Source organism: Aptenodytes patagonicus, chromosome 7, assembly GCF_965638725.1.
Source record: "Aptenodytes patagonicus chromosome 7, bAptPat1.pri.cur, whole genome shotgun sequence".
Lineage (NCBI taxonomy): Eukaryota > Metazoa > Chordata > Aves > Sphenisciformes > Spheniscidae > Aptenodytes > Aptenodytes patagonicus.
This window is the reverse complement of record NC_134955.1, coordinates 29302629-29328919: the sequence shown is the minus strand read 5'-3', so window position 1 is coordinate 29328919 and position 26291 is coordinate 29302629. Positions and strand designations below refer to the sequence as shown.

At 49.3% G+C, this 26291-nt stretch overlaps 1 protein-coding gene across 2 annotated transcripts in view; it reads left to right on the top strand.

Moving 5' to 3' along the window:
* LOC143163357 (transmembrane protein 263-like) overlaps positions 1-19333 on the top strand; it is a 205671-nt gene extending 186338 nt beyond the window's left edge. For both annotated transcript variants that reach the window (XM_076344596.1, XM_076344595.1), the window contains one exon: positions 18816-19333. In XM_076344596.1, the coding sequence (XP_076200711.1) occupies positions 18816-19102 (287 nt within the window). In that variant the 3' untranslated portion in view covers positions 19103-19333. The remainder of the gene's footprint in view (positions 1-18815) is intronic.
* The last annotated feature ends 6958 nt before the right edge of the window (positions 19334-26291 follow it).

Below are 26291 nucleotides of genomic sequence, written 5' to 3'. Positions count from 1 at the left end.
GTCGCACAGCCAGGATTCAGCATGCTTGTAAGACGGTTTGGAGTCTCGGGCAGCAGCAGAACGTGATTTGTGCCCTGTATCAGGAGGAGACCACATGCAGGTGAAGTGTTCTCGGTTGGTGGAGGCTGGAGCAGAAGGAGAATCACTCCTCTTCCTAGTCTGGAACAGATACTTGCCTGGGATGACCTGAGCAGTTTCTAGATTCCAGTGTAGATTTTCTGTTGGGTGTGGATGTACGAAAAGGCATGATACAAAGCAGTTAGCATATTACTATTACTGATAGCAATGCTAGGATATCATACAGCAAAACCTGATGACCAATGACCAAAATGATAGAATTGTAACAGTTTTTATACACCTAAGGACTGATAACAAGAACGTCTGGTGTAAGCTGAGAGCTCATTAGGGGGTTGAGGGAAGAGAAGGGTTAGAGTATGTTAGCTAATGAAAGAGATTACTGTACCCTATCAATATACTGAAAACTAAATGCACTCCTAGGTTGTATAAGGCAAGCTGTCCCTTTAAGGAGAAGGTAGTATACATGGCTTTGTCAAGTCTCTGCACACTACGAAACACTCATGTGCAAAAAAACCCTGACATGAGACTGGCATATAGGTAGAGAGAAAGGCTTCTGTGATGGTGGGGGCAATGGAGAATCCATTGTATACATGAGGACTAGAAGTGTGTGGCTTGTTTCATCTAGCAAAACAGAGGCTGAGAGGAGATATGGATGCTCTCTATAAATACATCAGAGGAGTAAACACCAGGGAGGGAGAAAGAGCAATTTAAACTAAAAGACAACATTGGCACAAGAGGAAATGGGTATAAATGGCCCATGAATAAATTTAGGCTGCAAATTAAGTTTCTAAGCAAAAGACCGGTAAGATTTTAGATATCCAAGTAAGAGTACTAGGGCAAATAACCTAACTGTTTCTAAGATGGGATTTGGTTACTTATATGAGAATTAAATAACGTGCTTAGCTGTGGTAAGCTGTGGCACCTCCGCTACCTTACCTGACAGTGGAGGACTGAATATGATTATCCTGTGGTTATATATTCATATATGGGGGAAGATCAGCCTGAAAAAAGCAGTCTCCATATTTGATATCTCCACAGTCAGAGACATCATATGTGTAGCCTGTGTGCTTCACAGTAATTTCTGCTACTTAATTCTCCATAATTAAAAAGAGTTCCTAAGTAAATGGCCAGCCCCTCAAAATTATGAACTTAAAGTAGAACGTGTATTTACCTAATCAACTATGATGGGGTCCTAATTTATGAGAGCAGGCTGTTTTCTCAAGGCCTAGGACTGCTTAAAAGTTTGGAAATTCTCAGATGCAGGTGTTAACAGCTCTAATGTCAAGACTAAAATTGTCGTGTGTGCACAGTGAAAATTTCCCAGCCAACCTTAACTGCTGCTGCTGTTTCACCACCCAAAGCCAGTGACAAGCCTTTCTCAAGCAACATATATCTTCACTGCATCAGTGACTCTGGAAATTGAGAAGTGATCTGTGTGTGGTCTACCTTTCTCTTGTTGGATAGACTGTTTTTTTTTCTCCCTTACTGTAGTATTTAAAACAAAGTCTGTGTGTTTCAAAGCAGCAAGCTACTTTGAAAGAAGTAGTTTGCAGTGAAGAAAATTCTGTTGTTCACTAGAAGTAACCACACCATGAACTCCTTTGACCAGAATAAAATATGTAAGGTTTTGATACATGCCATATACTTCAGTGGATGACAGAAGTATGGATTGAGGTGATGTTTATGCCAACAAAACATTTTTGTCTACACAAACAATGTTCATATACTACAGATTTAAGATTTTAACAGCTGTAGACAGGTAATGCCTTACATTTCTTCTCTAAACCTCCTTGTTAACAAGTCCTTATCCAAGTGTTACAACACTAGGAATGAAGGTAGAAGGTTGTAAGGAGGTGGAGTGGAATAAAATTTCGAAGCCTTTCTAAACTTCCTATTCCTTGGCTTTCTAGCGTGTAGGGCTGTTGGGGGTTAAGTGACTGAGCTGTGAATTTGCAGCCTTTTGCTGGCTGGATTTGCAAAACTGAAGGATTTTTGCTTTGATTAACAGGATAATTAGAGCTGTATTGTAAGCATAAGCTTCACTGAGCTTTGCCAGTACTCATTTCTTACCTTGACCTCCGAGACTCACCACGATCCTTAATGCTGTGCAGAGCAGACCCAGGGTGTCTATTTAAAGACCTCCTGTGCCACTTAGCCAGTGCTTCTTTCCTGCCCTGCGTTAAGCTCCACTTTGGCAATGGTGCAATTTCATAGCTCCTGGGTGGTTTTTTTTCCAGGTTGCTGTCAGTCAGCTTAAAAAATTCTCACTGAGGTCATTAATGCAGTGAAGTCGTGTGAGCCATGAGGGCCAGGGTCAGGAAGCTGTGAGCTTCCATGGCACCAGGGGACAGAGGAGAGGAGACTGGCAGCATTACAATGGGGCTGCTTGGATGCCGCTCCCCCATGCTGACCCGACACCAGTCCCATATCTTTGTCCTCCCATTCCCTCTGCTTCTCCTTTCACAGTGGAAATCAGTCCCACCAAGCGAGTCTAACTTGCAATAAAGTCTTCGTAGTTAAGCTGCTGACTCCAGAGAAAAACTGAAATCCTCATCAATCATTTTGCCTATACAGTATTTCTCAGTAGGCAAATTTTCTGCTGGCAGCATCCGCTGTCACTCTTGAATCTTTTTGCAAAGTGCCCATTTGGTAGCTCCAACCTATACACTAAACTTGAGAGAATTCGGAGTCTTGCATCAGGCATCTGTGCTGTTCTGAGTTTCCAAACTAAATTAATTACTTCGTAAGTAACAAACTGATCAACTGTGATCCTTAAGCAGGAAAAGTGGGAGGCAGGAGGTATTGGACTTTGCTAGCTAGGCAGGCTCAGACATGAACTGGGGGATCTCCCAGAAAATTAAATAGGTGGCACAACACAGCTTGTTTAGCCTAAATCAATATTAAATTGATCAACATTAAATCAACACTGATTCTGCTTTAGCAGGTCCTGCATTGTAATTAAACATGAACTTAAGATGCTGAACCTGAAATTTTGCAACCCATGTTGGGATGTTAAAGTAGCGGACACCTTCTGAAGTTTGTCAGGATATGTGACATTTCATCCAGGTGGTTACTGCCGTCCTGACCGCTCAGAGAGAACTGAGTATCTTGAAAACTTACAATGTTTTCTGAGATCAGGTTCAGTCTTTGTAGCCAAATTTTAGTATTTCCAGACCTAACTACTGCTTTTCCATTTCCTGCTGTTTATGGATGGAAAGTTTGGTGTTCCAGAACCTATCATCTCAATGGAAGTTAATTCCCAGATGAGCTTCATTTTCCATGGAGACCCTCGATAGGTTGTGTGGCAGAGGGGGCAGGTGAAGGTAGAAGCAAGTGGACTCCAGCACTGCCTGTGTCTGTGCAGTGGTTCGGTTGCTTTCCTGGCAATGAAGACCAGCTGGACTGAATACCTAGAAGTGCTCTTCCATACATGCCAGCTCTGTCTCGGTGCACTGGCTCCTGGGAAGCTCTGGTATGCAGAATCCAACCGTCATCAGGGCTTGCCGTAAGGATAAATTTGCAAGCAGATCATTTTTGGCTCCTGCTGTAGCAGTCTCTGAAAAGAGCCCTTCTTTCTGTCTTTCCTCCACCTCCCTTCCAGAGACATGACCAATGTTTTCCACAAATGGAGAAGTTTACAGTTCCCCACACATCACAGTCCCTGCCAGAAATTTTGTTTTAGTTGCCACAGCAACAACTTAACGAATTTTTAAAGCCCCTGCCGCTGGCCGTGCCTCTGCCCTGTTTGTTCTTCCTGTGCATTTTCCCAGTGCCGCGCGAGGCTGCAGAGGCAGTGACTGAAAGCTCTAATAACCCCAGTAATGGATCCAATTATGGCCGTTAGTGCTTCTGTTGAGAATACATGAATAAGTAAATCTGTGCATAAGGATGAAAGAGTGTGTTTTTAAAGCTGCCTAAGCAGTCTCTGGGAGTCATGGCCACGTCGCTCTTGCCAAGCCCTGGTGGAGGACGGCAGCTGAGGACTCAGCAGCCACTCAGCTTCCCTCCGGACCATGCAGGCCCACAGGCTCACTGTGAGTTGTTATGTGGTCGCTAGCTGGTGGCCGTTGACTTACAGGCATGGCCTCACACCACAAGCATTTGTTTGTGCTTGTTGCAGTTGCACTTCAGGTGCCTCTGTGGGGCAGCTGGGTGCTGGGGTGCCTGCTGACAGATCCTCTCTGTTGATGGCAGCCACACACACAATAAATAGTGCTCGACTTTCATTAGAAAGTGTCACTGTGTTTGCATGGTTATGGGGGTTGTGGCTGGGAATGGACTGGGCAGGACAGAAAAAGCACTAGCAAACTTTTGCAGGAAATGTTCCACTCTCTGAGTGCCGTTTCATCAGTGCAGGATGATCCTGCACTCTTCACACCTCCTCTTCACAATACCAGAAAATCTGTTACTTCCTCTAACTTATCACTGGCTCTTCCTTCACCATCTATTGATAGCACAGAGGAATCCATCCTCACCTGGCTCTCACCTATGGTGACACACATTTGTGGTCTTCTATCATCCAGCAGTTGATCAGACAGGAAAAGGTGCCCTCTTTTGTTCCTGAAGGTTTCCTTCCTTGTCTGCCTTTCCTAGCTGATGCATGGAGTGGTAGGAGAATAAATGTCTTTTGGACAGCATATGGCAGATTTCGAGGAGGGGGTCCTGAATGTCAGCTGTCCCAGTGTTGGCTCCTCAGATGTCAGAAGGGAGCTGGAGGGGCAGGCATCTGAGCAGGAGAGGTTGGCTGCAGAAGACCTTTCAGCAAGCAGTGCCCTGTTCCTTCCCTTGTTTTCTGCATATCTACAGTGGCAGGAGGAGACAGTCACGCTCCAAGATTCAGGCAGTGAGCTCACTGCACGCAAAGTCATTTGTAGGCACCAAGTCCTAATGTTGCACATAACCAACCAGGAATCCTTATGCTTGTTCTAGACACTCTTCCCCTTCCCATGTCATTGTCCATTTGTCCCAAAGCTGCATGGTTGCAGAGCTGCACTGCCTGGGTTTATTTTTCTGGTGCTCTCAGAGTGTCTCTGGATGGATTGTGACAGACTGGCTGCCCAAGACCATGGTGGCAATTCCCCAAAATCAGACTTCCATGCTTTATGGAGTACTAGGGGTTGGTGAATCTCTTGAGAAAATTATGTCCTGTAAGATACCTAGTGGCCCTTGTGAGCCTGTGAGGGCAAGGCTGATGGTCTCCCATTAGCATTCAGAAGACAAGATTAAGAGCTGTGAAAGGGAAGCAGCATTAGCTTTTTCTGAATTGAAACTACTGTCTTCTGATGAGTTGTTGGAGGGCTGCTTTACAAATGAGCCTGTGAGTAGTAGGCTGGGAAAGGCTCACAATACATCTGTTACTGGACGTGGATGTCTCTTTGAAACCTGAGATTCATTTCTACATGCTGCACGTTGGGTCTATATAGCCTTTCTTTCTGAAGTGAGGTCTCGTTTTCCTGCCCCACAGGGGTTTGCAGTATTGGCCTGCTCTTGTTGACTGCTGGAAATCTGAAATACTAGTGTAGGAATTAGTTTGGAAAAGGTCCCTGAAAGCAGTTTCCAGAGAGTGAGCCCATTTTACATATAGATCTGCCCACATGATCCAGGTCCCAAGAAAAGTTTAAAGTACTCTGCAAAATAAGATGTTCTTTGTCATCTCCCAGACATCAGGGGAGGCTGAGAAGTGAGTTAAAGGAAGGCTCATCTCCTCCCTGCTCAGCTGATACCTCCAGGAAAAAGGAGTGATTCTTTTCCCCCTCACCTAGCTGTGTCACAGGAGAGTTCGTTTCTGTTATGCATCATTAATCTGCGTTTCTAATAGCAGTAAAAGACTCTGAACTTGGTCAACAGAGAAGTTAACAACCAGTTTTCTGGAGTCCTAACGGTTGATCACTTAGCCTTGGTTATTAACTGCAGGCAAGAACCAGTTTCTGGGAGATAATTGGGGTCATAAACAATAGCTGTGTAATGGAGACTGTGCCTTAGGAGAGGGACTAAACATATTCAGCTGCAAGAAACTTACTGCCTTTGGACGGCATCCAGGTGCTGCCATCAGCCAGCTGGAGTTCCGATAGCCAAGTTGTTGCTGTAGGGGAAGAGAGGCCTTTAGTGCTCAGCAGACAGCATTTATCTGTGCTCAGGGTGGCCCCTACCTGGAAAGGTGCTTGAATGCGGCTGCAGGAGGCTTGATAAAACTTCTTAAGCAGAAATCTGGAAGGTGCGGATTGGAGGCCACGTGTCTTTTAGTCCATTTCAGAAACAGGGCTCAGCATTTAGGACTGGCAAGTTCTGTGGCCTGGGCTAGGGTTGGTGATGTCAGCTGGATTTTCTGAGTTGAAGGCATCTGAGGGTTGAAGTGGCCCCCTTAGGTTGTTCGGGCTGAATGGTGAACAGGACTGCAAATGTCCTGCTGCCACAGCTTTTGCTTGAGCAGATGTGTGCTTGTGCACAGCAGGCATGAAATGTGTGTGCAGGGTCTCCTAGACCATTTGAGCTCTGCTGTAGCATTGTTGGAGAATTAAGATTTCTCTCCCTGGAATTCCTTAATACAGAGTTGGTTTGTTGCTAGGAAAAAAGTCCAGAAAAGCACCATTAAGAGCTAGGGGGGTATTTAAATAGAAAGGATTTTTGTTTGTACTTTCTAAAATAAAACCCAGTTTCTGACTACTGAGCCCATTAAGAATCCCTGCTGGGGACACGATGTACACAGGGGTTCTCTAGGCCGTTTCAAGATGTTTTGTTTCGGTGGAGGGCCTGTTGGGACTGGAAGATAGCTTGATGGGATTTCTGATGTGGCATCAGCCTCTGATTAGATTCATGTCACTCCAGTCATTCCCTGTATGCATCTGATTGGAAACAAAGGGAGGAAAATAAAGGTGCAAATGAGTTTCTGTAATGATTGCACTAGCCAAGCTAGAGTGTGGCATGTTGGGATCTGGAGTTTCTGAAGGTTTTATCCTGTCAAATGAGGGTAGCAAGTGCATGCATGTGGACCACAAGCTGAGCTGGGCACCCTGATGTGAAAGCTGGGAAGGTACCTGACACACAGATCCCGCAGCTCTGTACTGTGGTATTTGAAAGCATCCTTGGATACTCCCTCATTTTTAAAGGAATCAATTGTTCTGCCCTGTTGCTTCCCGTGTGTACAGAGCTGCAGAAGAAAATTTAAGGGGAATCTGTGGAGGAGGGTAATGTTGCCCTTCATTTCCCGATAGCAAAAGCATGACAGCATTGCCAGGCTGGGCTACATTACAGAATCAAGACAGTAAATGTTGTCTTAACGTGGAGACCTGAAAGGCTGCTGTAGGTGTGCAGCTGAATTTTTCCACTGAGCCCTTTGCTCTGACAGCGAAGTCTGGCTTTGCTTGGCTTTGGTTTAAAACAGGTAGGTACTAGAGAAGGGCAGTGATCCCAGAGGGGTCTCAGATTCTCCAGGCTTTCAGCCTTCCCCAGCACATCGCTGTCCTAGTCAGGCATATGGGAGGATTTTCAGCAGTTGGTAAAATGAATGAGAGCAGAAGTATTAGCAATATTTCTGATACTGGTCTCGCATGAAATCCCTGCTGGGAACTAGGTTCACCAGGCTGAAGGGACATCTTTGAGTTAAGGAGGGTCCTGCTGAAACTGGTGGGAGGTTGTCTGACGACCCCCTCCCGGTGCCACAGAGATGGACTGCAGGCTAGAAACTTCTCAGGAGAACTAGAAACAGAGCAGGGAGGGAATCAGGCTCTCTGCCTGCACACACTACAATTCTGGTACTTTATGGTCAACCGGTCTTCTCCAGGCAGTGACATGGGATACCCCAAGCTAGAGTCAAGACTGACTCAGGAGAAAGCCAAGAGGTGACAGGGTCTCCTCCCTTTCAGATAAAGCGGAGCCTGTTTATCACTGCTTGGCAGTGGGAGAAAGCAAGCTTAGATAGACCTCCCAAGAGAAGCTGAGAGTGTAGGGCTGAGCTGGTGGCTGCGCCAAGGAGGTGGGTGGGAGTCTCTCTTATTCCAGATACTCCTCCAACCATATGAAGCACTAATCTCAAAGGGAGGCTTAGATATCCCAGCGTCTCTGAGAGCCAAACTAGACCTTGGCTCCATGGCAGTCCTGCCCCAGCATCAAAGAAGAAATCCAATTTATCTGCAGCACCAGGCAGAGCACCTGAGTAACCACCAGGAAGCCAAGTGCGCATGGGATCCCTGCTGTGCTGTATTGAAATCTACCCTGGAAAGAGCAAGAACATGAATATGGAAGGAAGCGAAGGGAACTGTCACACTCGCAGCTTCACGTTCCTAAGCAGCAGCTCTTTGTCTGTGCAGCACAGAGGAGGAGGTTTGATGTCTCTTTGGGCAATGTTAGTGCTACCTCTAATTTATGCATTCAGGGCTGAGATTTCCAGGTGGCAGACTCACTGGGAACATAACGGGTAGGACTGGCTGGCTCACTTCAAAGTGACAGAGGCGAGGGGACACACGACAGGTTTGGGCATAGAGCTGGAGTGTGATTTTTTGCACAGGAATAGATCTAATCATCTGCGGCACCGATGTATCCTGTCCTTCCCTGGTCAGCCTGACTGTGGGGGAGGGATGCTCTGCCTGTTCATCTGCTCCCAGAGGCAGCATACCTGCCCACTCATGACTGCAGCGCTCTCCCCTTGACAGCTGAGATGGGAAACAAGTTTTTGAGACTACGCCATCAAACACCTACCACCAGCAGAATAACAAAGGCCCTATCCTGCCCGTTGCTGGCATGCTGAAGCATGAGCAGGGAAGCATATTTGTGCCTCCCCAATAAATCCCCAGCTCGGCTGTTGCTGTAGCACACAGCTTTTAGCTTAACTGCCTTGTTATCCTTTGGATGGACAGAAAGACTCCTGGATAGCCTCTGGGATGAATGGGTCATTTCTCTGAGTCGAAAAATCTTCACTGAGACCTTAGGTCAGTTAAAATTTGTGGCTTTGTTTTTTGAGCTGCTGTCCGTTTTTTTTCTTCAGTTCCTCCATGTGCCTTGGAGAGGGGTGGGGAGCACATAATCAGAATAAATAGGAAATTTCTGGATTTCTCACTGGTGCCAGCCATACCACTGGAAAGCATCAGCATCCATTGCTCAGCTGCTCCAGGAGTGGGAAGAGGAAATGCCTGAACCCGGGTCCTCCCCAATGAGACAAGATACATTCCTAACTTTACTGGGAGTATTTTTGGACAAATTCTCGGATATCACAGCTGTGAAATGCTTGAGTGACAATCGTGTTTCCATAAGGTAGAGAGATTAAGCCCTTAATAATAAGGTGGCAGAGTACACAAAATGTTCACGACAGTTGATGAACGAGCAGAGCAGACTTTTGATGTCTGATCTTGGCAGCTTGGAGCACCTTCCTGCTGGTTAAACGTGACTGTTTTTCGCTCCCATGCCCCTTCCCAAACTGCTTCTGGGACCAAACTTCAGGCACTTTTTGATAAATTGTGAGTTAGCAATATTGCTGTGAGAAGGACTTCTAGCCTCACTGGACAGAGGAGGCTTAGCTGAGTCTGCCTTTGTTTAAAACCCACTGGGTAGCACTAGAGCATGGAAGAAAAGTCATTTCTTACATAAGCTTGGATTATGTTATTTACTTTCTATTCTTTGTAAAGGCCTCATAGAACCATGAAAATGACCTTTATTTCTCTATGGATTTTGTCCTTTTTCATTTTACAAATATTGATTATTTTTTCTCCTGTGTCTTTATCAGAGCTGAATTAACAAGGCTGTTTAACAAGAGCCTCTGATTTATTTGGGGTCTTTTTGTGCCAGGTACTATCACAAGCAGCTGAAAGCAGCTCAGTGAAGAATGTGCAACCACTGTTACAGAATTGACAGAGTAGGTGATGTGCCCTGACAAGAGCTTGAGTTAGCATGAGTCAAAAGAGCAGGCTTAAAAAGATGGTCTCTTCGGCTGGGCACAAATGCTAGGAAAGGTTGTTTGTAAGGAATAAAATTTTGTCTAAAAGCTCTCCTCCTCAGACCATTAAAGCTTGAGGCCACTGAAAATCGTTGAGTCTACTGGATTATTCCATTTCCATCCACAGATCCCCAAGTGAGATCAAGAGCCCATATTCTGAGCAAGAGGTGATTCTAGTCCTTGTGATCCAAAATCTCAGCGTCACGGTGATGAGACCCCAATAGGAAAAGGAGCCATTGGTGCAGCTTTATATGCTCTTTCTTGCCAGGCTTTTAAGCAAGCCTCTTGATTGATTCAAGCGCTTGTAGGTGGAGCAGAGAGTGGAAATTGAAGGTGGACAGGAACATAAAGTTCAAACAAACTAAGTCTGATGGCCACTTTTAATGCTTTTAACACAAGTGAGAGGGAAGGTATAGCCCAGCTGATAGCTGTCCCTTGCTGTTCGTACCTGCCATAATGCACCATTGCGGTTTCTCGCACAAGACCCAGAGGTTGGCGAGGGTGGGGAGGAAGCAGCCACTGCACACAGTTCTTGGGGACAAGCTGAAATCTCATGCCTTTCGGGATCACCTCTCCACTCTGTCAGTGGCTTTGAGACACCCTATAGGTTTTTTAGCAACCTGTCTGGCCAGTAGTAAAAGCCTGACCTTCTGCATATATTCCACATTGAGAAAAAGAGATGTTGCAATGGAGATAGGAAGAAAGAAATCTGGACATACCATTTCTAAGTAGGCAATGCCACTTGCAGTTTTGCTCTAGGACTCTCCTGTGGGCTCATCTTTCTTACAACCTATACATTGTGGTGGGAGATGACATTTGCTTCGAATGAGACAAGGGTCTCCTTAAGGCAGCTGTTGTACAAGCCTATAAAAGGGGCGAGTCCTCATGCTTAAGCACTTACGATCTGTATCACAGGATGGCAACCTTCTGAGGAGTTTGTCCCAGTGTGCGCTTTTTTCTTTCTGAGATGAGAGCCAATGGGAGCTGGGAGAAGCACCATGAGGCCAATCGGTTAGTGCTCATTAGTTTCCCTTCTGCAAAGGCTGGACTCCTACCTTTCCCAGTTTGTTGGGCTCGGCAGAGCTGGGACTTGCTCCTGCCTCACAGCCTGCGCCGGCCCGCTCTACTGCAGGCCATGCGGGATCCCCAGAATGCTGTCTTGGCAGTCACGCCACCCGTGGCTGAAACAGGCTGGTGGAGTGGAAGGGAAGCAGAGGAGATGTAGTCATTACCTGACAGGTCAGCAATAATGCTGACAACAGAGCTGGGTCTCCAGGCTCCTACCTGATCCATGTCCTTTCTAGTAGACAATGCTGTCTGTCCTGCAACTCACTTGCATTTTTCTAGAGCAGAAGGAGCGTTACCTCTGCGCTGCGGGCCATCCTGGTCTTCAGCATCATTAGAGAACGTGTATGCCACCAGAGTAGCTGAAGTCTTGTAAACCTCGAGGGGAAATGAGGAATTAAGAATCAAAAGGGTCCCAGGGAATCCTAGTTGAAGGGTACTCTGGCCGTTCCTTGCAGGCTATTACAGCTATATAAAAGAGATATTCCTGGAGCAAGAAAAGAGTCTTCTGCAGGACAGCAAAGCAATTTTTTTCAAGAATAAGAGACCCATCTCAGGATAGATCTTGGCTCTTATACTGAAAGCCTTTGGGAAAGTGAGAGGACAAGTTTATATTCCTCCTCCAGTTAATATCTCATACAAAGTGAAACAATTAAACAAAAAGAGTGAAAATGGGATTCAGCTGCTGCTTGGGCCATTAAGCAGGTGGGTATGAGGCTGGGGAGCATCCTTGGGCTGACTCAAGGCTGATCAAATGTTTTAACCACTGGGTTGTTAGCTGCTCTGAGGCTGGTCTCACTGAATTCTTTTTTCAGTGGAAGTTTCAACAATACCACCATGTCTTGACAAACAATTTCTGTTTTGGTGATACGATACTTCCCAACAAAAAGAGTCAGAAAACTCCCAACAAACTCTAAGCCTCGCAATTCCAGAGTCAGAGCTTTGGCTGCTTCTCCCCGAAGGCTCAGCCGAGGAAAACAAGCCACTGCATATCACTGTTCGTTTACCCTCCTGAACCCTGTCTCTCAGTGCTTCAAGGTAGATGCTTCAGCAGTTAATACTGCTCCTGGGGCATGTGCAAGGAACAATTAAAGCTCATTGTGCCAGTGAAGAGCCCTGGGGTGAGCCAGGCTGTGGAGACAGCTGCCCTTGTTTTGCTGTGTGCAGCAGCTTCCCTTACAATCCTGTTACAGAGAGAGGCGAGTATGTCTTGCTGGTTGCAGAGCTAAAGTTTAAAACTCAAGGGCTAAACTCAGTGTGGCATTTCTAGGCTTTTTGCTGGTGGCAACCATCCTAGTTTGTAGCATTCAGCGCCTGGGCAGAGCAGGGCTGGGGAGAGCATAGCTGCTGAGCCTCGAAAGCCATTTCCAACCAGCTGCAGCATGGGACTGCTGGCAGGAGTGAAGCACGAGTGTTTAAAGAACAAACGCTTTGTAGTGCTCCCTTTAACGCTTTGCCTGTGACACTGCAGGATCTAGATCTTTGATCCTAAAATGACAGAAAGAACATGAGTGGCAGTTCCTTCATCTCGGGCATAAATGTTTGCTACAGCTGTGCCCCACAAGGGTCAGCTAAGCCTTGTCCAGCTGCACGCAGGAGGCTTGGAAGAAGGCGGTGTTGGCCATTCCCTGGAGAAGGGCCCTGCTAGAAGGTGTACAGCGAGATTTCATTTGTGCCCAGCAGTCAGAGTGGTCTCTACCTGTTTCAGCTGCTTGTGCTAGAAGAGTGTATTGTCCAAATGGAAAGTCTCAGCTACAGGATAAACTTGTGTGGCTCCACAACAGCAGGCTGGTGTGTGTGGGGAGGGGGCAAGCTTTTCTCTTGCCTTTGCGACTTGTCTGGAAACTGGAAACCTCTCCGGAGATAAATTGGAAGTTGTCATTGGCGTCTCTACTGAGAATGTCAACAGGAATCTGTCAGCGCCAGTCATGATGATACAAACACAATTTCCCCATTTAAAGCACCGCACCAGCTGTACCTAATTAACCTTCATGACAGCACAGCAATACAAGGAAATAAGGATCATTAACTTCAGCTTCGCTTTACAGAAGGGGAAGAGAAGCAGCAGTGTCAGCCACATGCATTTCAAATTGAGGTAGGCTCGGAAAAATCACAAGGTTAAAAATAACAATAATCCATTTGGGGTTCTCAGAGCCTTAAGAGTGCACTTGAATCAAACTTTCAGTTTTTTCTCCAAGAAACATCAGGACTGGAAACTTCTCTCCCATACATGCTTTTCTGTGACTCAACAACCAAGGCTTTTAGAAAATCACACATTCTCAATCACAGTGGTGCAGAGGCAATAAAGGTCAGAGCGATTTGCTCAGTGCTGCTTAAAAATCAGCTGGACAAAGCTGGGACTAGGGGTGTGAGTAGCTAACCCTCCACCCCTTGCTTGTTCCTCCAGACCAAACATTTTTCTAGGTAGGGGAACCTGCCTAAATCCACCAGTGGTCACTTAATAGCTGCCAGAGGCATAATTCAGGCTTGAACTAGTGACCTCATCCCTTCCTCTCACGTCTGCTGAGGGACAGACTGATGACATTGGCTATTTACATTTTGGTCTCTGAGCCAGCCCGGCTCCTTCGCCTGGGGCCCAGCAGGGATAGAAGTGTCCTGAAGGTACAAAACCATACATGCCGCTCCCTGACATGGCTTTCCTGGCTTGGGGCTGTTTCTGTAAGTTAGTAGGAAAGAGCAGCTTATACAAGTCCTTCTTAAAGTAAAGAGTTCTCCCTGCCTGTCATATCACCTGCCAGCAGGGGCCGAGGGGAAGAGTAATGCCTGTGCCATTTGTAGTGGGCACCAGCACAGGCTATTGTTTTCTGTCACCAAATAAATGCAATGGAAAGCCCTGAGGAGTCACCGTGGCAGCTTTGAAAGTTGTATCTGTTATTACCAACAAACTGATCTCACTTCTGCCCTGAGTCACAGATGCTGTCAGGATCAGAGGAGGAAAGCCAGTTTTGTCTGGAGCCCCAGCAGGTAGGACCCCTGCTCTGGAGAGAAGCCAGTGCGGACTTCAGAGGGCTGTGGTCGAGGAGGAGAGCCTGTTGTGTGGGGTGCCGACCCCAGCCCAGAGAGCCAGCGTTCATACAGGAGTGTGTTTTAGTCATCTCTTTTTCTCCTCCTTCTGTTCTAAGCTGACATGGGGTGAAGTGAAGCTGAAGGGACCCTTGAAAAGGCCAGGTCATTGATGGAAAGGAAAAAGGGCTTGGCAGATGAAGAGCTTTCATGAGCAGCATGGGCTGCAGCGGGCTCCAGGGAACAGAATTGTTCCCCTGCTTGGGCTGTGTGTCTGTCTCTCTGATTATTTTGTGTATTTCATCTCTGCTGTCTGTCTCACCCTTAATCTTGGCTCCTCTGTGCCAACAAAATGCTTAGCTCACTCCATTGTCTGAGAGACTAATTTGCACTGTAAATCTGATGCTTATCTTACATGACAGCTTACTGTGGGGTTTATTGCAGTCTGAAGACAAACTAACCGGGGATGGCTAGAAAGCTTTCAACACATCATCTGGAGTATAGAATGAATGCGACCTATTTCAGCGTGCTGCCAGGTTAGGATGTGGCCCCTTGTGGTTGGGGTCACAAGGGATTTCTTTCTCTTTTCAGATCTATTCAAACCTGAGTTTGTTTGGGGTTTTTTTATGGTACAGCTTCTGTTCTGTGTTGGAGCTGTGGAATGCTTCTGGAACAGCCTCCCACCCTCCTAGGGCCAGGTCCTCCATCCCTCCTCCCTTCCACCTGTGGAGTTTTAAGGACCATGAGAGTGGCTGCAGACCAGGTGCAGGCAGCGTGTGAGCACTGGTGCTCCAGTGTGCTGCAGCTTCGTTGTCTCTGCCTAGCTTAATCAGAAAGAACCTTTGTCCTTGTCTTTCTTCATTAGTATTTCCTGACACTTTCTCCAATATGTTTTAGCTCTTTGCTGGCAGAGTAACATCCCCCCTCAATCTCATCTGCAGTTGCTTTCTTCCCTCTGGTCCCTGGGCTATCCACCTGCAGGCATCCAGCTATCATCCAAGAGATTTTCACACTACTGGTGTTCAGATAGCTGGGCAGCTCCAGTGGCCTCAGGTCAATTGAAATGTGGGCAGAGGCCTAAATCTTCCTACACGGGGGTTCCAGGTAGCCTCAGACTCAGGTTTACCTGGGGAGAGCCATGAAGATTATTGCTGCATTGATACAGCTCTTGGTTCTGCAGCTGAGCATGCCGGTAGGTGTTTAATGTCCAGAGCTTCTGCATTGCAGTCCTCTGATGGGACACAAAGGATCCTGCTTCCCTGGACACGGGAGCGGGAACACAAGACCTGCCATCCTCTGAGGATGGTGTTCGTTTGGAGGACCAGTCTGATTTTCGCTGAGTAGAGTCCTGCTTTAGAGTCTCATGAATTTCTGGATCTGTCTGTTCTTCCCGCCCTCAGTCTGAAGACAAAACACGCAAATGGCTGTACGGGATAAGCTGTGTGCAGCAGGTGGGAGGCTGGCAACTGAACTGAAAATGGAACCAAGGGGTCTCAGTAGCATTAAGGGAGAGGGAAAAAAAAAAACCAAACACATAGAGAAACTATTGAGGAATAGGCAAGCAATAGGCAAGCAATATGTCATATACCAGGTAGAACTGTAGCTGCTTAGGCTACACCAGAAACTCTGTACTGGCCCCTCTCAAACTCCGTTTTGCTGCCCAGATTATCAGACAGGTGTGTAACCTAAGGCTTATTCCAAGTCATCAGAGCTGGTGAACACCAGACTCCTCACAGGCACTGTCCTGAGACCTGCCCAGGGGAGAGCTCTGTACAGCCTGGGTCAAGCTCGGGGAAAAACCTACAATTCCAATAAGACTTGGATCTTCTAGAGAGACTAATCTTCTCCCAAGTAACTAACAATAGGACGAGAGGAAATGGCCTCAAGTTGTGCCAGGGGAAGTTTAGCTTGGACATGAGGAAAAATTTCTTTACTGAAAGAGTGGTTAAACATTGGAACAGGCTGCCCAGGGAAGTGGTTGAGTCTCCATCCCTGGAAGTATTTAAAAGACGTGTAGATGAGGCGCTTAGGGACATGGTTTAGTGGGCATGGTGGTGTTGGGTTGACGGTTGGACTCAATGATCTTAGAGGTCTTTTCCAACCTTAATGATTCTATGATTCTATGGCTCCAAAATCTGCAGAATTTTAGAAGAATCCAGCACAAAAATAACTAGGAAAGGATCATCACGCCACTTAACTCAGACTCGTGCCTGGTCTCGGTTAGGCTACTGTATGCAGCCTCCTTTGAAGAAGCCCCCTTCTCTTCCCTGGCTAGAAATGGAGCCAGAGGAATCAAATCTCCTAACTTAAGCACCTATGTTAAGTGCCTGAAAGTTAGCAATTTGAATCTGAAGACATCTTAATTTGTTTCCTAAGAGGCCTGAAAATCCCCCTTTCCCACAGATGACATGGTGCAATCCGAGAGTCCCCGGTGTGACTGACTGGCCTCCCATCCGCCTGAGTGCTTGTAGCACAGGCAGCAGCTCTGATCCATTTGGCAAGGTCAGGTTGTTCCTTCAGCCGTGGGCATCCAGCACCCTGGGGCAGCTGGTGCTTCCAAGAATAAAATCCATGCCCTGCTGCTGAGTGTTTTCTACCAGACTTCTGGTTGGTTTGTTTAAAAAAAGAAAAAAAGAAAAGAAAAAAGCTTGTTTTCGAGCAGCACTTAGAGACCCTACTGGGTTGCGTGACACATGGACAACAGGAAGATGGTCTCTGCTCCGAAGGATTCACAGGATAGCTTGGCAGAAGTACACTGAATAGCAGATGTGGTGAGGATGCGGCATGAGACAAGTTGGTAGCAGTAAGAGGAAGATGTTTGCTTAGGCTGACTAGGTCTGACTTCTCCATCAACCAGGGCATGCAGCATGCGAAGGCCCTGCGGTTTGATGAGCGGTTGAGCCAGCCTCCCGGCACTCCCAAGGTCTTTGTTTGCTGGCAAAGGAAATCCACTGTCTACATCAGTGTTGGCTCTAATCTGCCTGGAAATGAAAGTGGGTGGAGACATCAAAGGGGGGTTTCCAGGTGGAGTTTTCTGCTGCCTGGAATGTTATTATTAACAATCGAGGGAAGAAGCTGCTGCCTGGCTGGATAAAGGAGGGGGCTTTCTTCTTGGGGAGCTGAGGGTGTTAGAGAGTGCAGTGGAAGGGCTGGGATCTCAAAAGAGAAAAGTGCATTCAGCCACCAGCTCTCACTTACCTGCCATTAGCTGTATTAAGCTTGTCTTCCCGCTTAAGGTAGCGGTGAGTCCATTTGTGCAGCCCAGTCTGGGTGGGCGGCTGAACTGGGATGCTGCAGCTGGGGTGTCTCCCTCTTTGGTCCCAGGGACAGATGCCAGGCCTGTCCCCACGCCCGTGCCGGGGGGGACCGGTGCGCACAGGGCTGTGCAGTGCAGACTGGCTCCTTTCTCAAGGTGCTGGTGGAGCCTCTGCAGTGCTCTGCTCTGAGGCAGTGGGGCTGACATGGCCCCTGTCCTGGGCTCTCCGCAGATGCATGTCTGCACCATGTTTTTATGCAGACTTTCAGAAAGCCACTTCTACCCCTGTCATTTCCCCGCTTCTCAGGAAATGAGGTGTGCATTTAGTAGGGGGCTAAAGCCCTCCTGTTGCATCAGCGCTGTGCAACCTCTCTTCTGAGTAGGTAATGGGTTAGAAGGGCTGCTGCTGCTCCAGGGATCCTGTGTTCCCAGCTGGCGCTTGCTTTTTTTTCCTGCCAGGATTGCTTTATTGTATTTTTGCAATTACTAGTAACTCATCTCATGTACAGAACTGGCAGTGAATCAGAAGTCAGAGTATCCAAAATATCTCACCCCACAAAAAGAGCAGCTCCTCCTTTGCTGCCTGTGCGCAGCATCGTTAGCTGACGCAAAGGGAGAGGATTGTGTGGAGGCCGGCAGGAGAGCTGTCAGGTTTGAATCCCGTGAGTAGCAGTTCAGAGTCAACCCTTTCCCGAGAAGTGGCGAGCTGTGAACATTACGTCTGCAGTGTTGTGGGCAGGTGCGATGGCAGCTTGGGTGGGTATATCATGCTGGCCTTGATCCAGTTGGCACAGGTAAACCAGCAGTGACATAGTGTAGCAACTTAAGCACTGTCTTAACACTATTAAATACGTAGCTGAGATCTCCGGAGGGCTTGTACAACCTGAGGTGACGTCCGTGTCACTGTATCTTTACTGCAGTTTGCTATCTGTGCTAGCTCAATTACAGTTCTTGCAGATAGGTCTGTGCTGTGCCTCAGTCCCACATCTGACATTAGCGCAGACCTGCCTCCAAACAGATGTTTCTGAGGACGTGCAGGCCACACAAACGTCAGCTGTTGCTGTCTGCAGTTCGTGCCTCCTATGCTGGCATTAGTCTTTGTGATTTACTGGCGTTAGCCAACACGCAGGAGAGGGGAATTGTATCTCTTGTTAGTGGGATTTGCTTTGCATTGCAGTACTGAGGCTTGCAAATTTGGGGCTGTAACTGAGCCACCTTCTTCCCTTCTCTGTCACATGGGCAATTCTGCTCCCACTCCCTAGGCTCCCAAAGTCCTCTCCTGCCATGCTGTAGGCCTGGGATCACCCTGGTTCCTCCTTCAGGCACCAAGAGGTCTGGGGCTGCAAGGCACTGCGCATATGGGAGTGTGCACCGTGGTGGACAACCCTCCTGGGCTGGAAGAGGTGCCCAGGAAGAAGGTCTTCAGCGTGGACGCTTCTGACTTTCCCTTTCTCTCTCTCCCCACAGATGCCAGCAAGGACCATCCGCAGCAGCAGGCAGGGGTGATCTGGAGAGTGACAGGCGGCCTGTTCAGTATCACCCGGGGGGCTGTGGGGGCCACGTTGGGAGGAGTTGCCTGGGTGGGCAGCAAGAGCCTGGAGCTCACCAAAACAGCTGTGACCAGCGTCCCCGCTGCTGGCGTCGGACTGGTGAAGGGCAGCGTCTCGGCAGTGACCGGCGGTGTTGGAGCTGTGGGCAGTGCGGTCGCCAGCAAAGTCCCTTTCACCGCAAAGAAGAAGGACAAGGCTGACTAATCCCTGTTGCAGCTCCCTTCCAAAAGATCAACCTGCCCATACTCTCCCCCTACACAGCACCTCTTTGAGTTGGAACCAGCCGCTTCAGGGAGGGTCAAGCACCCGAGCAGACTCCGGCTGCAGCCTGCTCAGCACTGCCTGCCTGGCTCAGAGTTCACAGAGATGCTGTCAATGCCTTTCACTCCCATCACCTACTGGGAACCATCTCTACTCTGAAGGCTTTAAAGGCGACGTCGTCTCTGTCTTGCAGTTTCCTTCCTCCCTTCTTGCTCTTGTAAGCACAGAGGGGTGGGAAAGGGTGTCAGGCTCCATCTGTCTGGAGGTGGGGGGAGTAAGAGGGGAGGGGGAGGAACTATGCCTTGCTTGAAGTGTGGGTTATGTAGTCAAATTCAACTTCAGCTGGGAAGACAGCCTCTGAAACACCCCTTCCCTTGGCTCTGGTAGGTGTGTTTGGGGGGTCTGCCTGGGGGAGAACTGTAGAAGAAAGTCCCGTTGACACAGAGGAGAGAGACTGTGAAGAGGGGGAAGCCTCCCTCCTGCCCTGCACCTCTTACCTTTTCTTTGCAGGGCCCATCCCACAAGCTGCTCCCAATCATTTACTCCCTGGCTGAATTGCACCCTTCAGAGAAGGAACCCTCAAGCTCAGCAGAGCAGCTCCGGGGATGATGCCACACATGAGTATCGTATGTCCCAGGCCATCAACTTCTGCACAAATTTTCTTGGTGAGAGGCAGGAGGAAGAAAGCTGCTGTATGTTCCCATTCCCAGCTGACAGTGGCATCTGCCAGGCCTCTGTGATATTGCAAACACAGGTAGTGATGCTCCACAGAGACACAAACTGGGCCCTTGGGTTTGACCCTTGAAGTCCTGGTAGTATCCCCATCTGCAACAGGGGCATTTTGAGTCTAGGCCACACTCTCACTCCACAGACGTCATTAGTAACCATGAGCAAGCGTGTTCCCAAGTTCTGCTGCAGGGTGGGAGGGGAGGCTGTCCCTGTGATCCTGGGAGCGGTGGCCTGGCTGTGAGCGGGCTGTGCTGCGTTGGAGAACGCTTCCCTGAGGGGTTGAGCGTGCCCCAGTGGCAGCCAGCCTGCGCGGGGCACCAGCAACTCCTCCACACGCTGCTCCTGGGGCTCCAGCCCGGCTCCTCTAAATGGCTGTGTTGCACTAAATAGCCCACCCACACTCATAGTGCTGCAGAAACCCAGACACCTGCATTCGTCTGGGAGTCACAGCCATCCTCAGCCTGGCCCATGATGCTCAAGGGGCCACGTGGCATCCTGCATGCACGCACACACACACACGTGCACAGACGCGCACACACTCACTCACTCCAAGGTCCCCTGTAATTCTCGGGATGAGGAAAGCTGTAGGCTCCACCATTAACTCTGCCGCTCCTGGCTTTGGCAGGTGATTAGCCTAGGTCATTAGGTGTTGGATGCATAGGCAAGTGAAGCAGTGCTTGTGCTGTATTTTATAAATATGCATCTGTGTTAGCGTGTGTGTATGTAGTCCACAGGCATCTCTTCAGCCAGGTAAACAAAACTGTGCCACTGCTGCGGAGGAGTTTACATAGTCATCTTCGGCACTTCCAGCATATAGTTTTTATATAGGGCCCTGGTCAAAATAAAAATCATGTTTTAGAGGATGTTTTCCCCTCTGTTGCCCAAGAGCATAGTTTATTGAAACCAAAGGAATGTGAAAAATCCCCTTTCTCCCATCCATGCGGTTTGTTTACTTTCTGCCCTATCTTTTGGACACTGAAGCCAACTTCCTTGATCTTCATTTCCTGCTGGAGGTCATTGCACTTCTTGGCTGCTCTCTTGTGCTTAGGACTCAGACATCAGGGAATATTTAAGTACAACCTCCCAGCCACCATTTTTGCTGAATCTTCTTGGGCTTGTGAAACAGTTTTCATTCAGAACTTTATTAAATCCACGTTTTGGGCCTGACTTAAGTTGCTGCGTCCCTGTGCTAGTCGTGCTAGTGTTAGTCTCTCTCCATACCCTGCGCTGGGTAGTCCCTGCTGTTTGCAGTGGCAAGAAGTTGCTGATCTCCACAGTGTGTTACTCTTGATAGTATGAGAGTGGTTTAACCTACATCTTTCTTTCTGAAGAGGAAACAGCATTTGGTATGTGTGTGCATTTCCTTGCTTTGTCTCTTTTGTTCTGGTGAAGGCCAAGTTGACCCAGACGTGTTGGTTTTGTCTCTAAAGGCAGCAACTTCACAGAAAGATCAGGCCTTAATGTGTGCCTGCACTTCGCTGGGATGATCATGGCAGTTGGCAAGGTCAGAAGGAGTCTTGTCTGTTCTTCCTTTGTCTCAAATGCCCTGCAAAGCAGGAGGGCAGTTTGCACTGCATGGATCTCTGCTCACTGCTCTCCCTGAGTGCATCTCATTTCTTATTCCAGACCACAGACTGATCCCGAAGCCGGCTCTAACCCTAAAGCTACAAGCTGCTTCTGCGTAACTAGCTGTGCTGTCACCGACCCTCTTAGAAAGATACAGTTTCTTACCAATTGGGCCAGAAGACAGTCTTCTTCCTAACTGCCCCTCTCAGGCCTTGCACAGGAGAAGATAGTATCTAAAGGGCTTTACTTCACCGGCCACCCCTGGGCAGGTGATGGGAAGCTCATCAAGCTTTTGGCTAACCAGTATCCCACACAGGCTCTTGCTGGAGGAGGCAGTACATTCTTCCCAAGCTGTTGTCTGCAGGCACCATGTGTGCAGAGCAGGCATGGAAAATGGGGTAAAGGTGTGTTAAGGAAGGCCATAGGGGTCCTGAGGGTTTCCCATCTTTTTATTTCTGCTCTTCTGTGCATCCTTGCAGTAAATGGAATAAAGCTCTCCATTTGTCTGGAACCGCCATTTCCTTGCGGGATGGCCTGGAGAAGAGGTGTGAGGGGAACTCGCAGCCTAAATCGCTGTTCTTGGAGCTCAGCTAACGGAGAACTCTGGGACCATGAATAGCAAAAGAGAGCAAACTAGCAGATATGGGTAGAAGGGCCAAAACCAGGGCCTCACACTGCTTAATGGGCATTCAGGAATATGTAACTATGCAGGATTCAAAAGGCCTCTGGAAAGTATGTCTCTGTTAGTGTGCTAAGCCTGCTCAGTTCATCCAGGTGACCCAGCCCCAGGCTGCTTTTCTGGGCACTCTTGGTGCCAGAGCAGAAGGAAAACAGGGTCGGTGTTCCTACTCTAAGAGCAAGGAACCTGACAGCTTTGGTTGCAGAACGATAGGATCTGGATTGGATGGGGAAGCTGTTGGCTCCTGACGGATGCCCCATCTTTCCTCTTCCCCCACTACAGAGACTTCAGCCAGCTCAGAGTCCACCTCGGCCACTGGTGTGGCCCTTCTCCCACCGCCCCTTCGTGGTAAGAGGGCCAAAAACTACATTGTGCATAAATCCCATTGATATGGGGGGGGGGGGGGGTGTTGGTCCAAAAGGGGGGGCACCACCAAGGGAAGGATGAAGGGAGCTAGTACAAGGAAGATCACCAGTTTTCAGGTGACAGTAAGAAGATGAGGAGGGACTGGTGACAGGAGGAGGCAAGGGGAGAGTGAGAGTGGGGGAGCAAGATAAGGGGGAGCATGGAGGGAATTTGTTTCTTAGGACAGGCTCTGAATCAGAGAATGAACATGATGGAGTTCATCCTAGGGAAGAGCATGGAAAGGGAAGTGGACAAATGTGGGGTTTGGTGTGTGGTGGTGGTCCGCACCTGGCTGGTGCCCTGCTTCCATAGTAGTGATGATTGCTAGGTGTTCCATTTAGCTAGATCAATGTGCCCAACGGATCATCCAAGTGCCAGATCAGCTCCCTCCTTACCTCCCCACCTTCCCAGATTTTCCCCAGGCTTTCACCATGATCTCCCCGTGGTGGAGGTGGGATGTGGCCCTACATGCAGCCCTGTGCCCCACCACGACCGGGCATTCCCCATGCCCAAGGAATGTGCCCTGGCTGAGAGGATAGCCCACAGACATTATCCTCTCCTCCCCTTTCCCTTTGCTCATCTCATTATCCTTCGCTTTCTTTTTTATCCCTCCCTTAGCTTTTTGTCTTGCCCCTGGATAGAGCTCTCAAAGGTCTCACCGAGACCTTCATTAAACATCCACACTCATATTGGCTGGGAGGGCAGAGAGGGTGACTCTGCCCCCGCAGCTCCCCTGGCTGGGAGAGAAGTGCATGTCTTCCACCCTTCTCTGTTCCCTTGTGTTTTGTGTGTGGAAAATCTTAACCCACTTCTTTTCCTCTGGGTTCTCTCATTGGCTCTTGTCCCTGTGGGTGGGTCATTTCTGTGTCTCCATTGCAAAGTCATCCTTGTAAAAACAACAGCGTGAGTGGGAATGTGGAGATGGCTAGAGAGAGACACAGAGCTGCTGGGACAGATGCCAGGGCCCGACTCTGCTTCTCTAGGAGCCGAGGAGCCCTTTGGCAACCCAAAGCCGTCACTGCGGCCACACAGTCCCGTGCACGGTGCTGGGCTCCGGAGAACACTTTTGTTCTTTATAATTTCATTGTCTGTAATTAGTTTCCTACTGAATTTGTTTGCTTGGTTTGTTTTGCAGTGTGTTTCTGGGAATATTCTGCATCTCTGTATTTTAATTACAGTAAAATTTGAGGATAAAAACCTTGGTTACGCTGGCTCTTGTTTCCAGTGGGGGGAAATGAGGAGAGGAAGCGCAGTTGAAGGAAGATGTTAGAGATTCCTTGGGAAATAAGATCTCTCCCCTAAGGGCTCTACATGAGGCACCAAGCATGGCCCTGCTTAAACTAAGATATGGCTTTCAACCATGATTCAGAAGCCATTTTGCTGCAGGCGCGTTTCCTGATTGGAATGGTAAGAACAGTTTGGATAAGACTTCTAAACTCAGTTTCTTGTGTTGGTTTAAAGACCAGTGCACGAGAGGACTTTCGGGACAGGGACAGCTGGCCTAGCCCCGAAAGTGGGATCTCGGCAGCCGAAGACAGGAAATTTTGCCTCTACAGCTGCTGTTCCTTCATGCAGGTTTGCATAGCCACTTTTTCCAGCTGAGGAAGCAAGGAAAAGCCTCATTCCCATTGCAGCAGCCTGCCCTTTCTGCAGGGGAAGGCGGTTTGACATCCCTCCCCAGAGCTACGGGGGAGCCCCATGGGGCAGCCAGACCCTCTGCCTTTGCTCGCTGGCTGACAGGCAGCACGGGCGTTGGGGAGGGCACAGTCAGCCACCCTGGCCACCTCACCTGCTCCACGGGCACTTACCCAGGGCAGAGCCACCTGATGCTCCCAGGGACACACAGCCCTTGTGCAGGGAGGATTGCAGCCCAGGGGCTGTGCTGGATCAGGCCCCAGACAGGGTGTCCCTTTTACTGGGTCGAGGCCAGGAGCCAACAGCTCAGCATTTGTTAAGTGCTGACAAAAGGATTAATTTAGTAACTAATAACAGGGCAATCAAGCCATTTATTTGGTTGACGTTTTGCTGCCAGCTGCTCAGTAAGAGCAGCGAGCAGCGCGCTGATGAGGCTGGCTGCGGCCACCTCTGCCACCTGCCCCACTCCTCCGTCCTTGCCCGCAGGCACAGCCGGGGCAGCGTGGCTTGGGAGGCACTGAGCCAGTGGCAGGAGCAGGCTTGGTGGTGGAGGGGACAGGGTGAAGACGCTCGTTGCTCCTGCCCCTGAGTGAAGGTGCCTGGGGTGGGGGGTTCTCCTAGGACCTGCCCCCATGCCCGCTGTGGGGAGGCAGATGGAGGAAGTGCCCATCCCACAGCACATGCACACTGTTGCCCCATTCCTCCTCATGGGGCTGGAGCTGGCCATGTCACCTTGCAGGCAGCACAGCTGAATTGCAGGTGCTCCAGCTGTGAGCCCTGAGGAAAGACCATCAGATACATCACCCCTGCTGACCTTTTCTGCAGCCTAGCTGGAGCAGGTTTGCCATGTTAAGCCAGGTTGCAAAACATACTAACAAGCTGCCCCTCCAGAGGTCTTTAAAGGGGGAAAAGGATGCTGGAAAATCACATATAGTTACAGCTTTCCCCTGCCTTACCCAAGCAGTGGGTGTGCAGGCAGTGTGTCCTAGCTCCCAGTGTGTGACTGCAGCACCCAGTCTCACCCTCTCCCAAGTAAGAGCTCGGGCTGGGAGCTGGTGGGCAGCAGGCTTCGGAAGACACCTTTGGAGAGGAGACCTGCCCAGGTAGGTGGGCTGTGGGTGGCTCAAACATGCCTGTGCCAGGAGTGGGTCCAGCACTGAGAGTGTGTATCCGTGGGTGGATATGACCAGCTGTGGTCACATCTCTCTGTGGGTCCCTGTCCTGCCTGGCTCCAGGAGCAACAGAGACGGGAAACTGCTGGGGCGTTGCTGTCCTCTGTCCCCTGGGGACTGGTCTGTGGTCTGTAGAATGTGCCTCAAGGGCTGGGCTGTTTGGAGAACTCTGTCCCAACTGGGTCGGAGGAGCTGGTCGGCTGTTCCAGCAGGCAGAGATCAAATAGACGGGCAACGTCTTGTGTCAGGCTCTTGATGCTCTGCTGCGGTGCTGTATTGCTCCCGTTCTGTGTGACCGGCTTCCCTGTCCAGCTGCTTGCTGCCCTGCTCAGCCCTCAGACCCTGTGTGGCAGGGGCTCACTCACTGCCTGCAAGGTGCCTTGCACGCGTGGGCCCTGCCTTTGCAGGCAGCGGGCAGCTCGCGAAGAACAACTCGTGCATTGCCAGGACCATCTTCTTTGCTCGTTTTCATTCTGTCAGTTTTATGACCTGAACTCGAGCACTTCTCTCTGGTCCTCCGGGGCAGGGCACGCCAATGCTGGCATCAACAGTGTCAGACATGGTGGAGGGGCAATGAGGGGCAGCCTGCTGGGGCCGGGCTCACCATGCTGGTGAGCGAGCGCTCTGCAGCCAGGCACTTTGGCAAGTCCCGTGCCGCCATGCAGGCCAACAAGCTCTCAGGTCTGTAAATAAGCACAGGTTCTCACAGGTCTGGCTTAACTGCTTGCATTTTGACACACTTCAGATGCAAACATGCACATGCTAAAGGAGGTGACTGCAGTTCCCAGCTGCCCTGGGGGGCTGTGGTGCGGCTCCCCCCAGCCTTGCCCCTACCCGCTCCCAGCCTCGTAGGAGCTGGGCAGACCAGGAGACGCTGCTCTTTGCCTGTTGGTGCATCCACCCCAGTTTAGTCACTGAGGTCTTTCTGTTGAAGTTCACCCCCGGG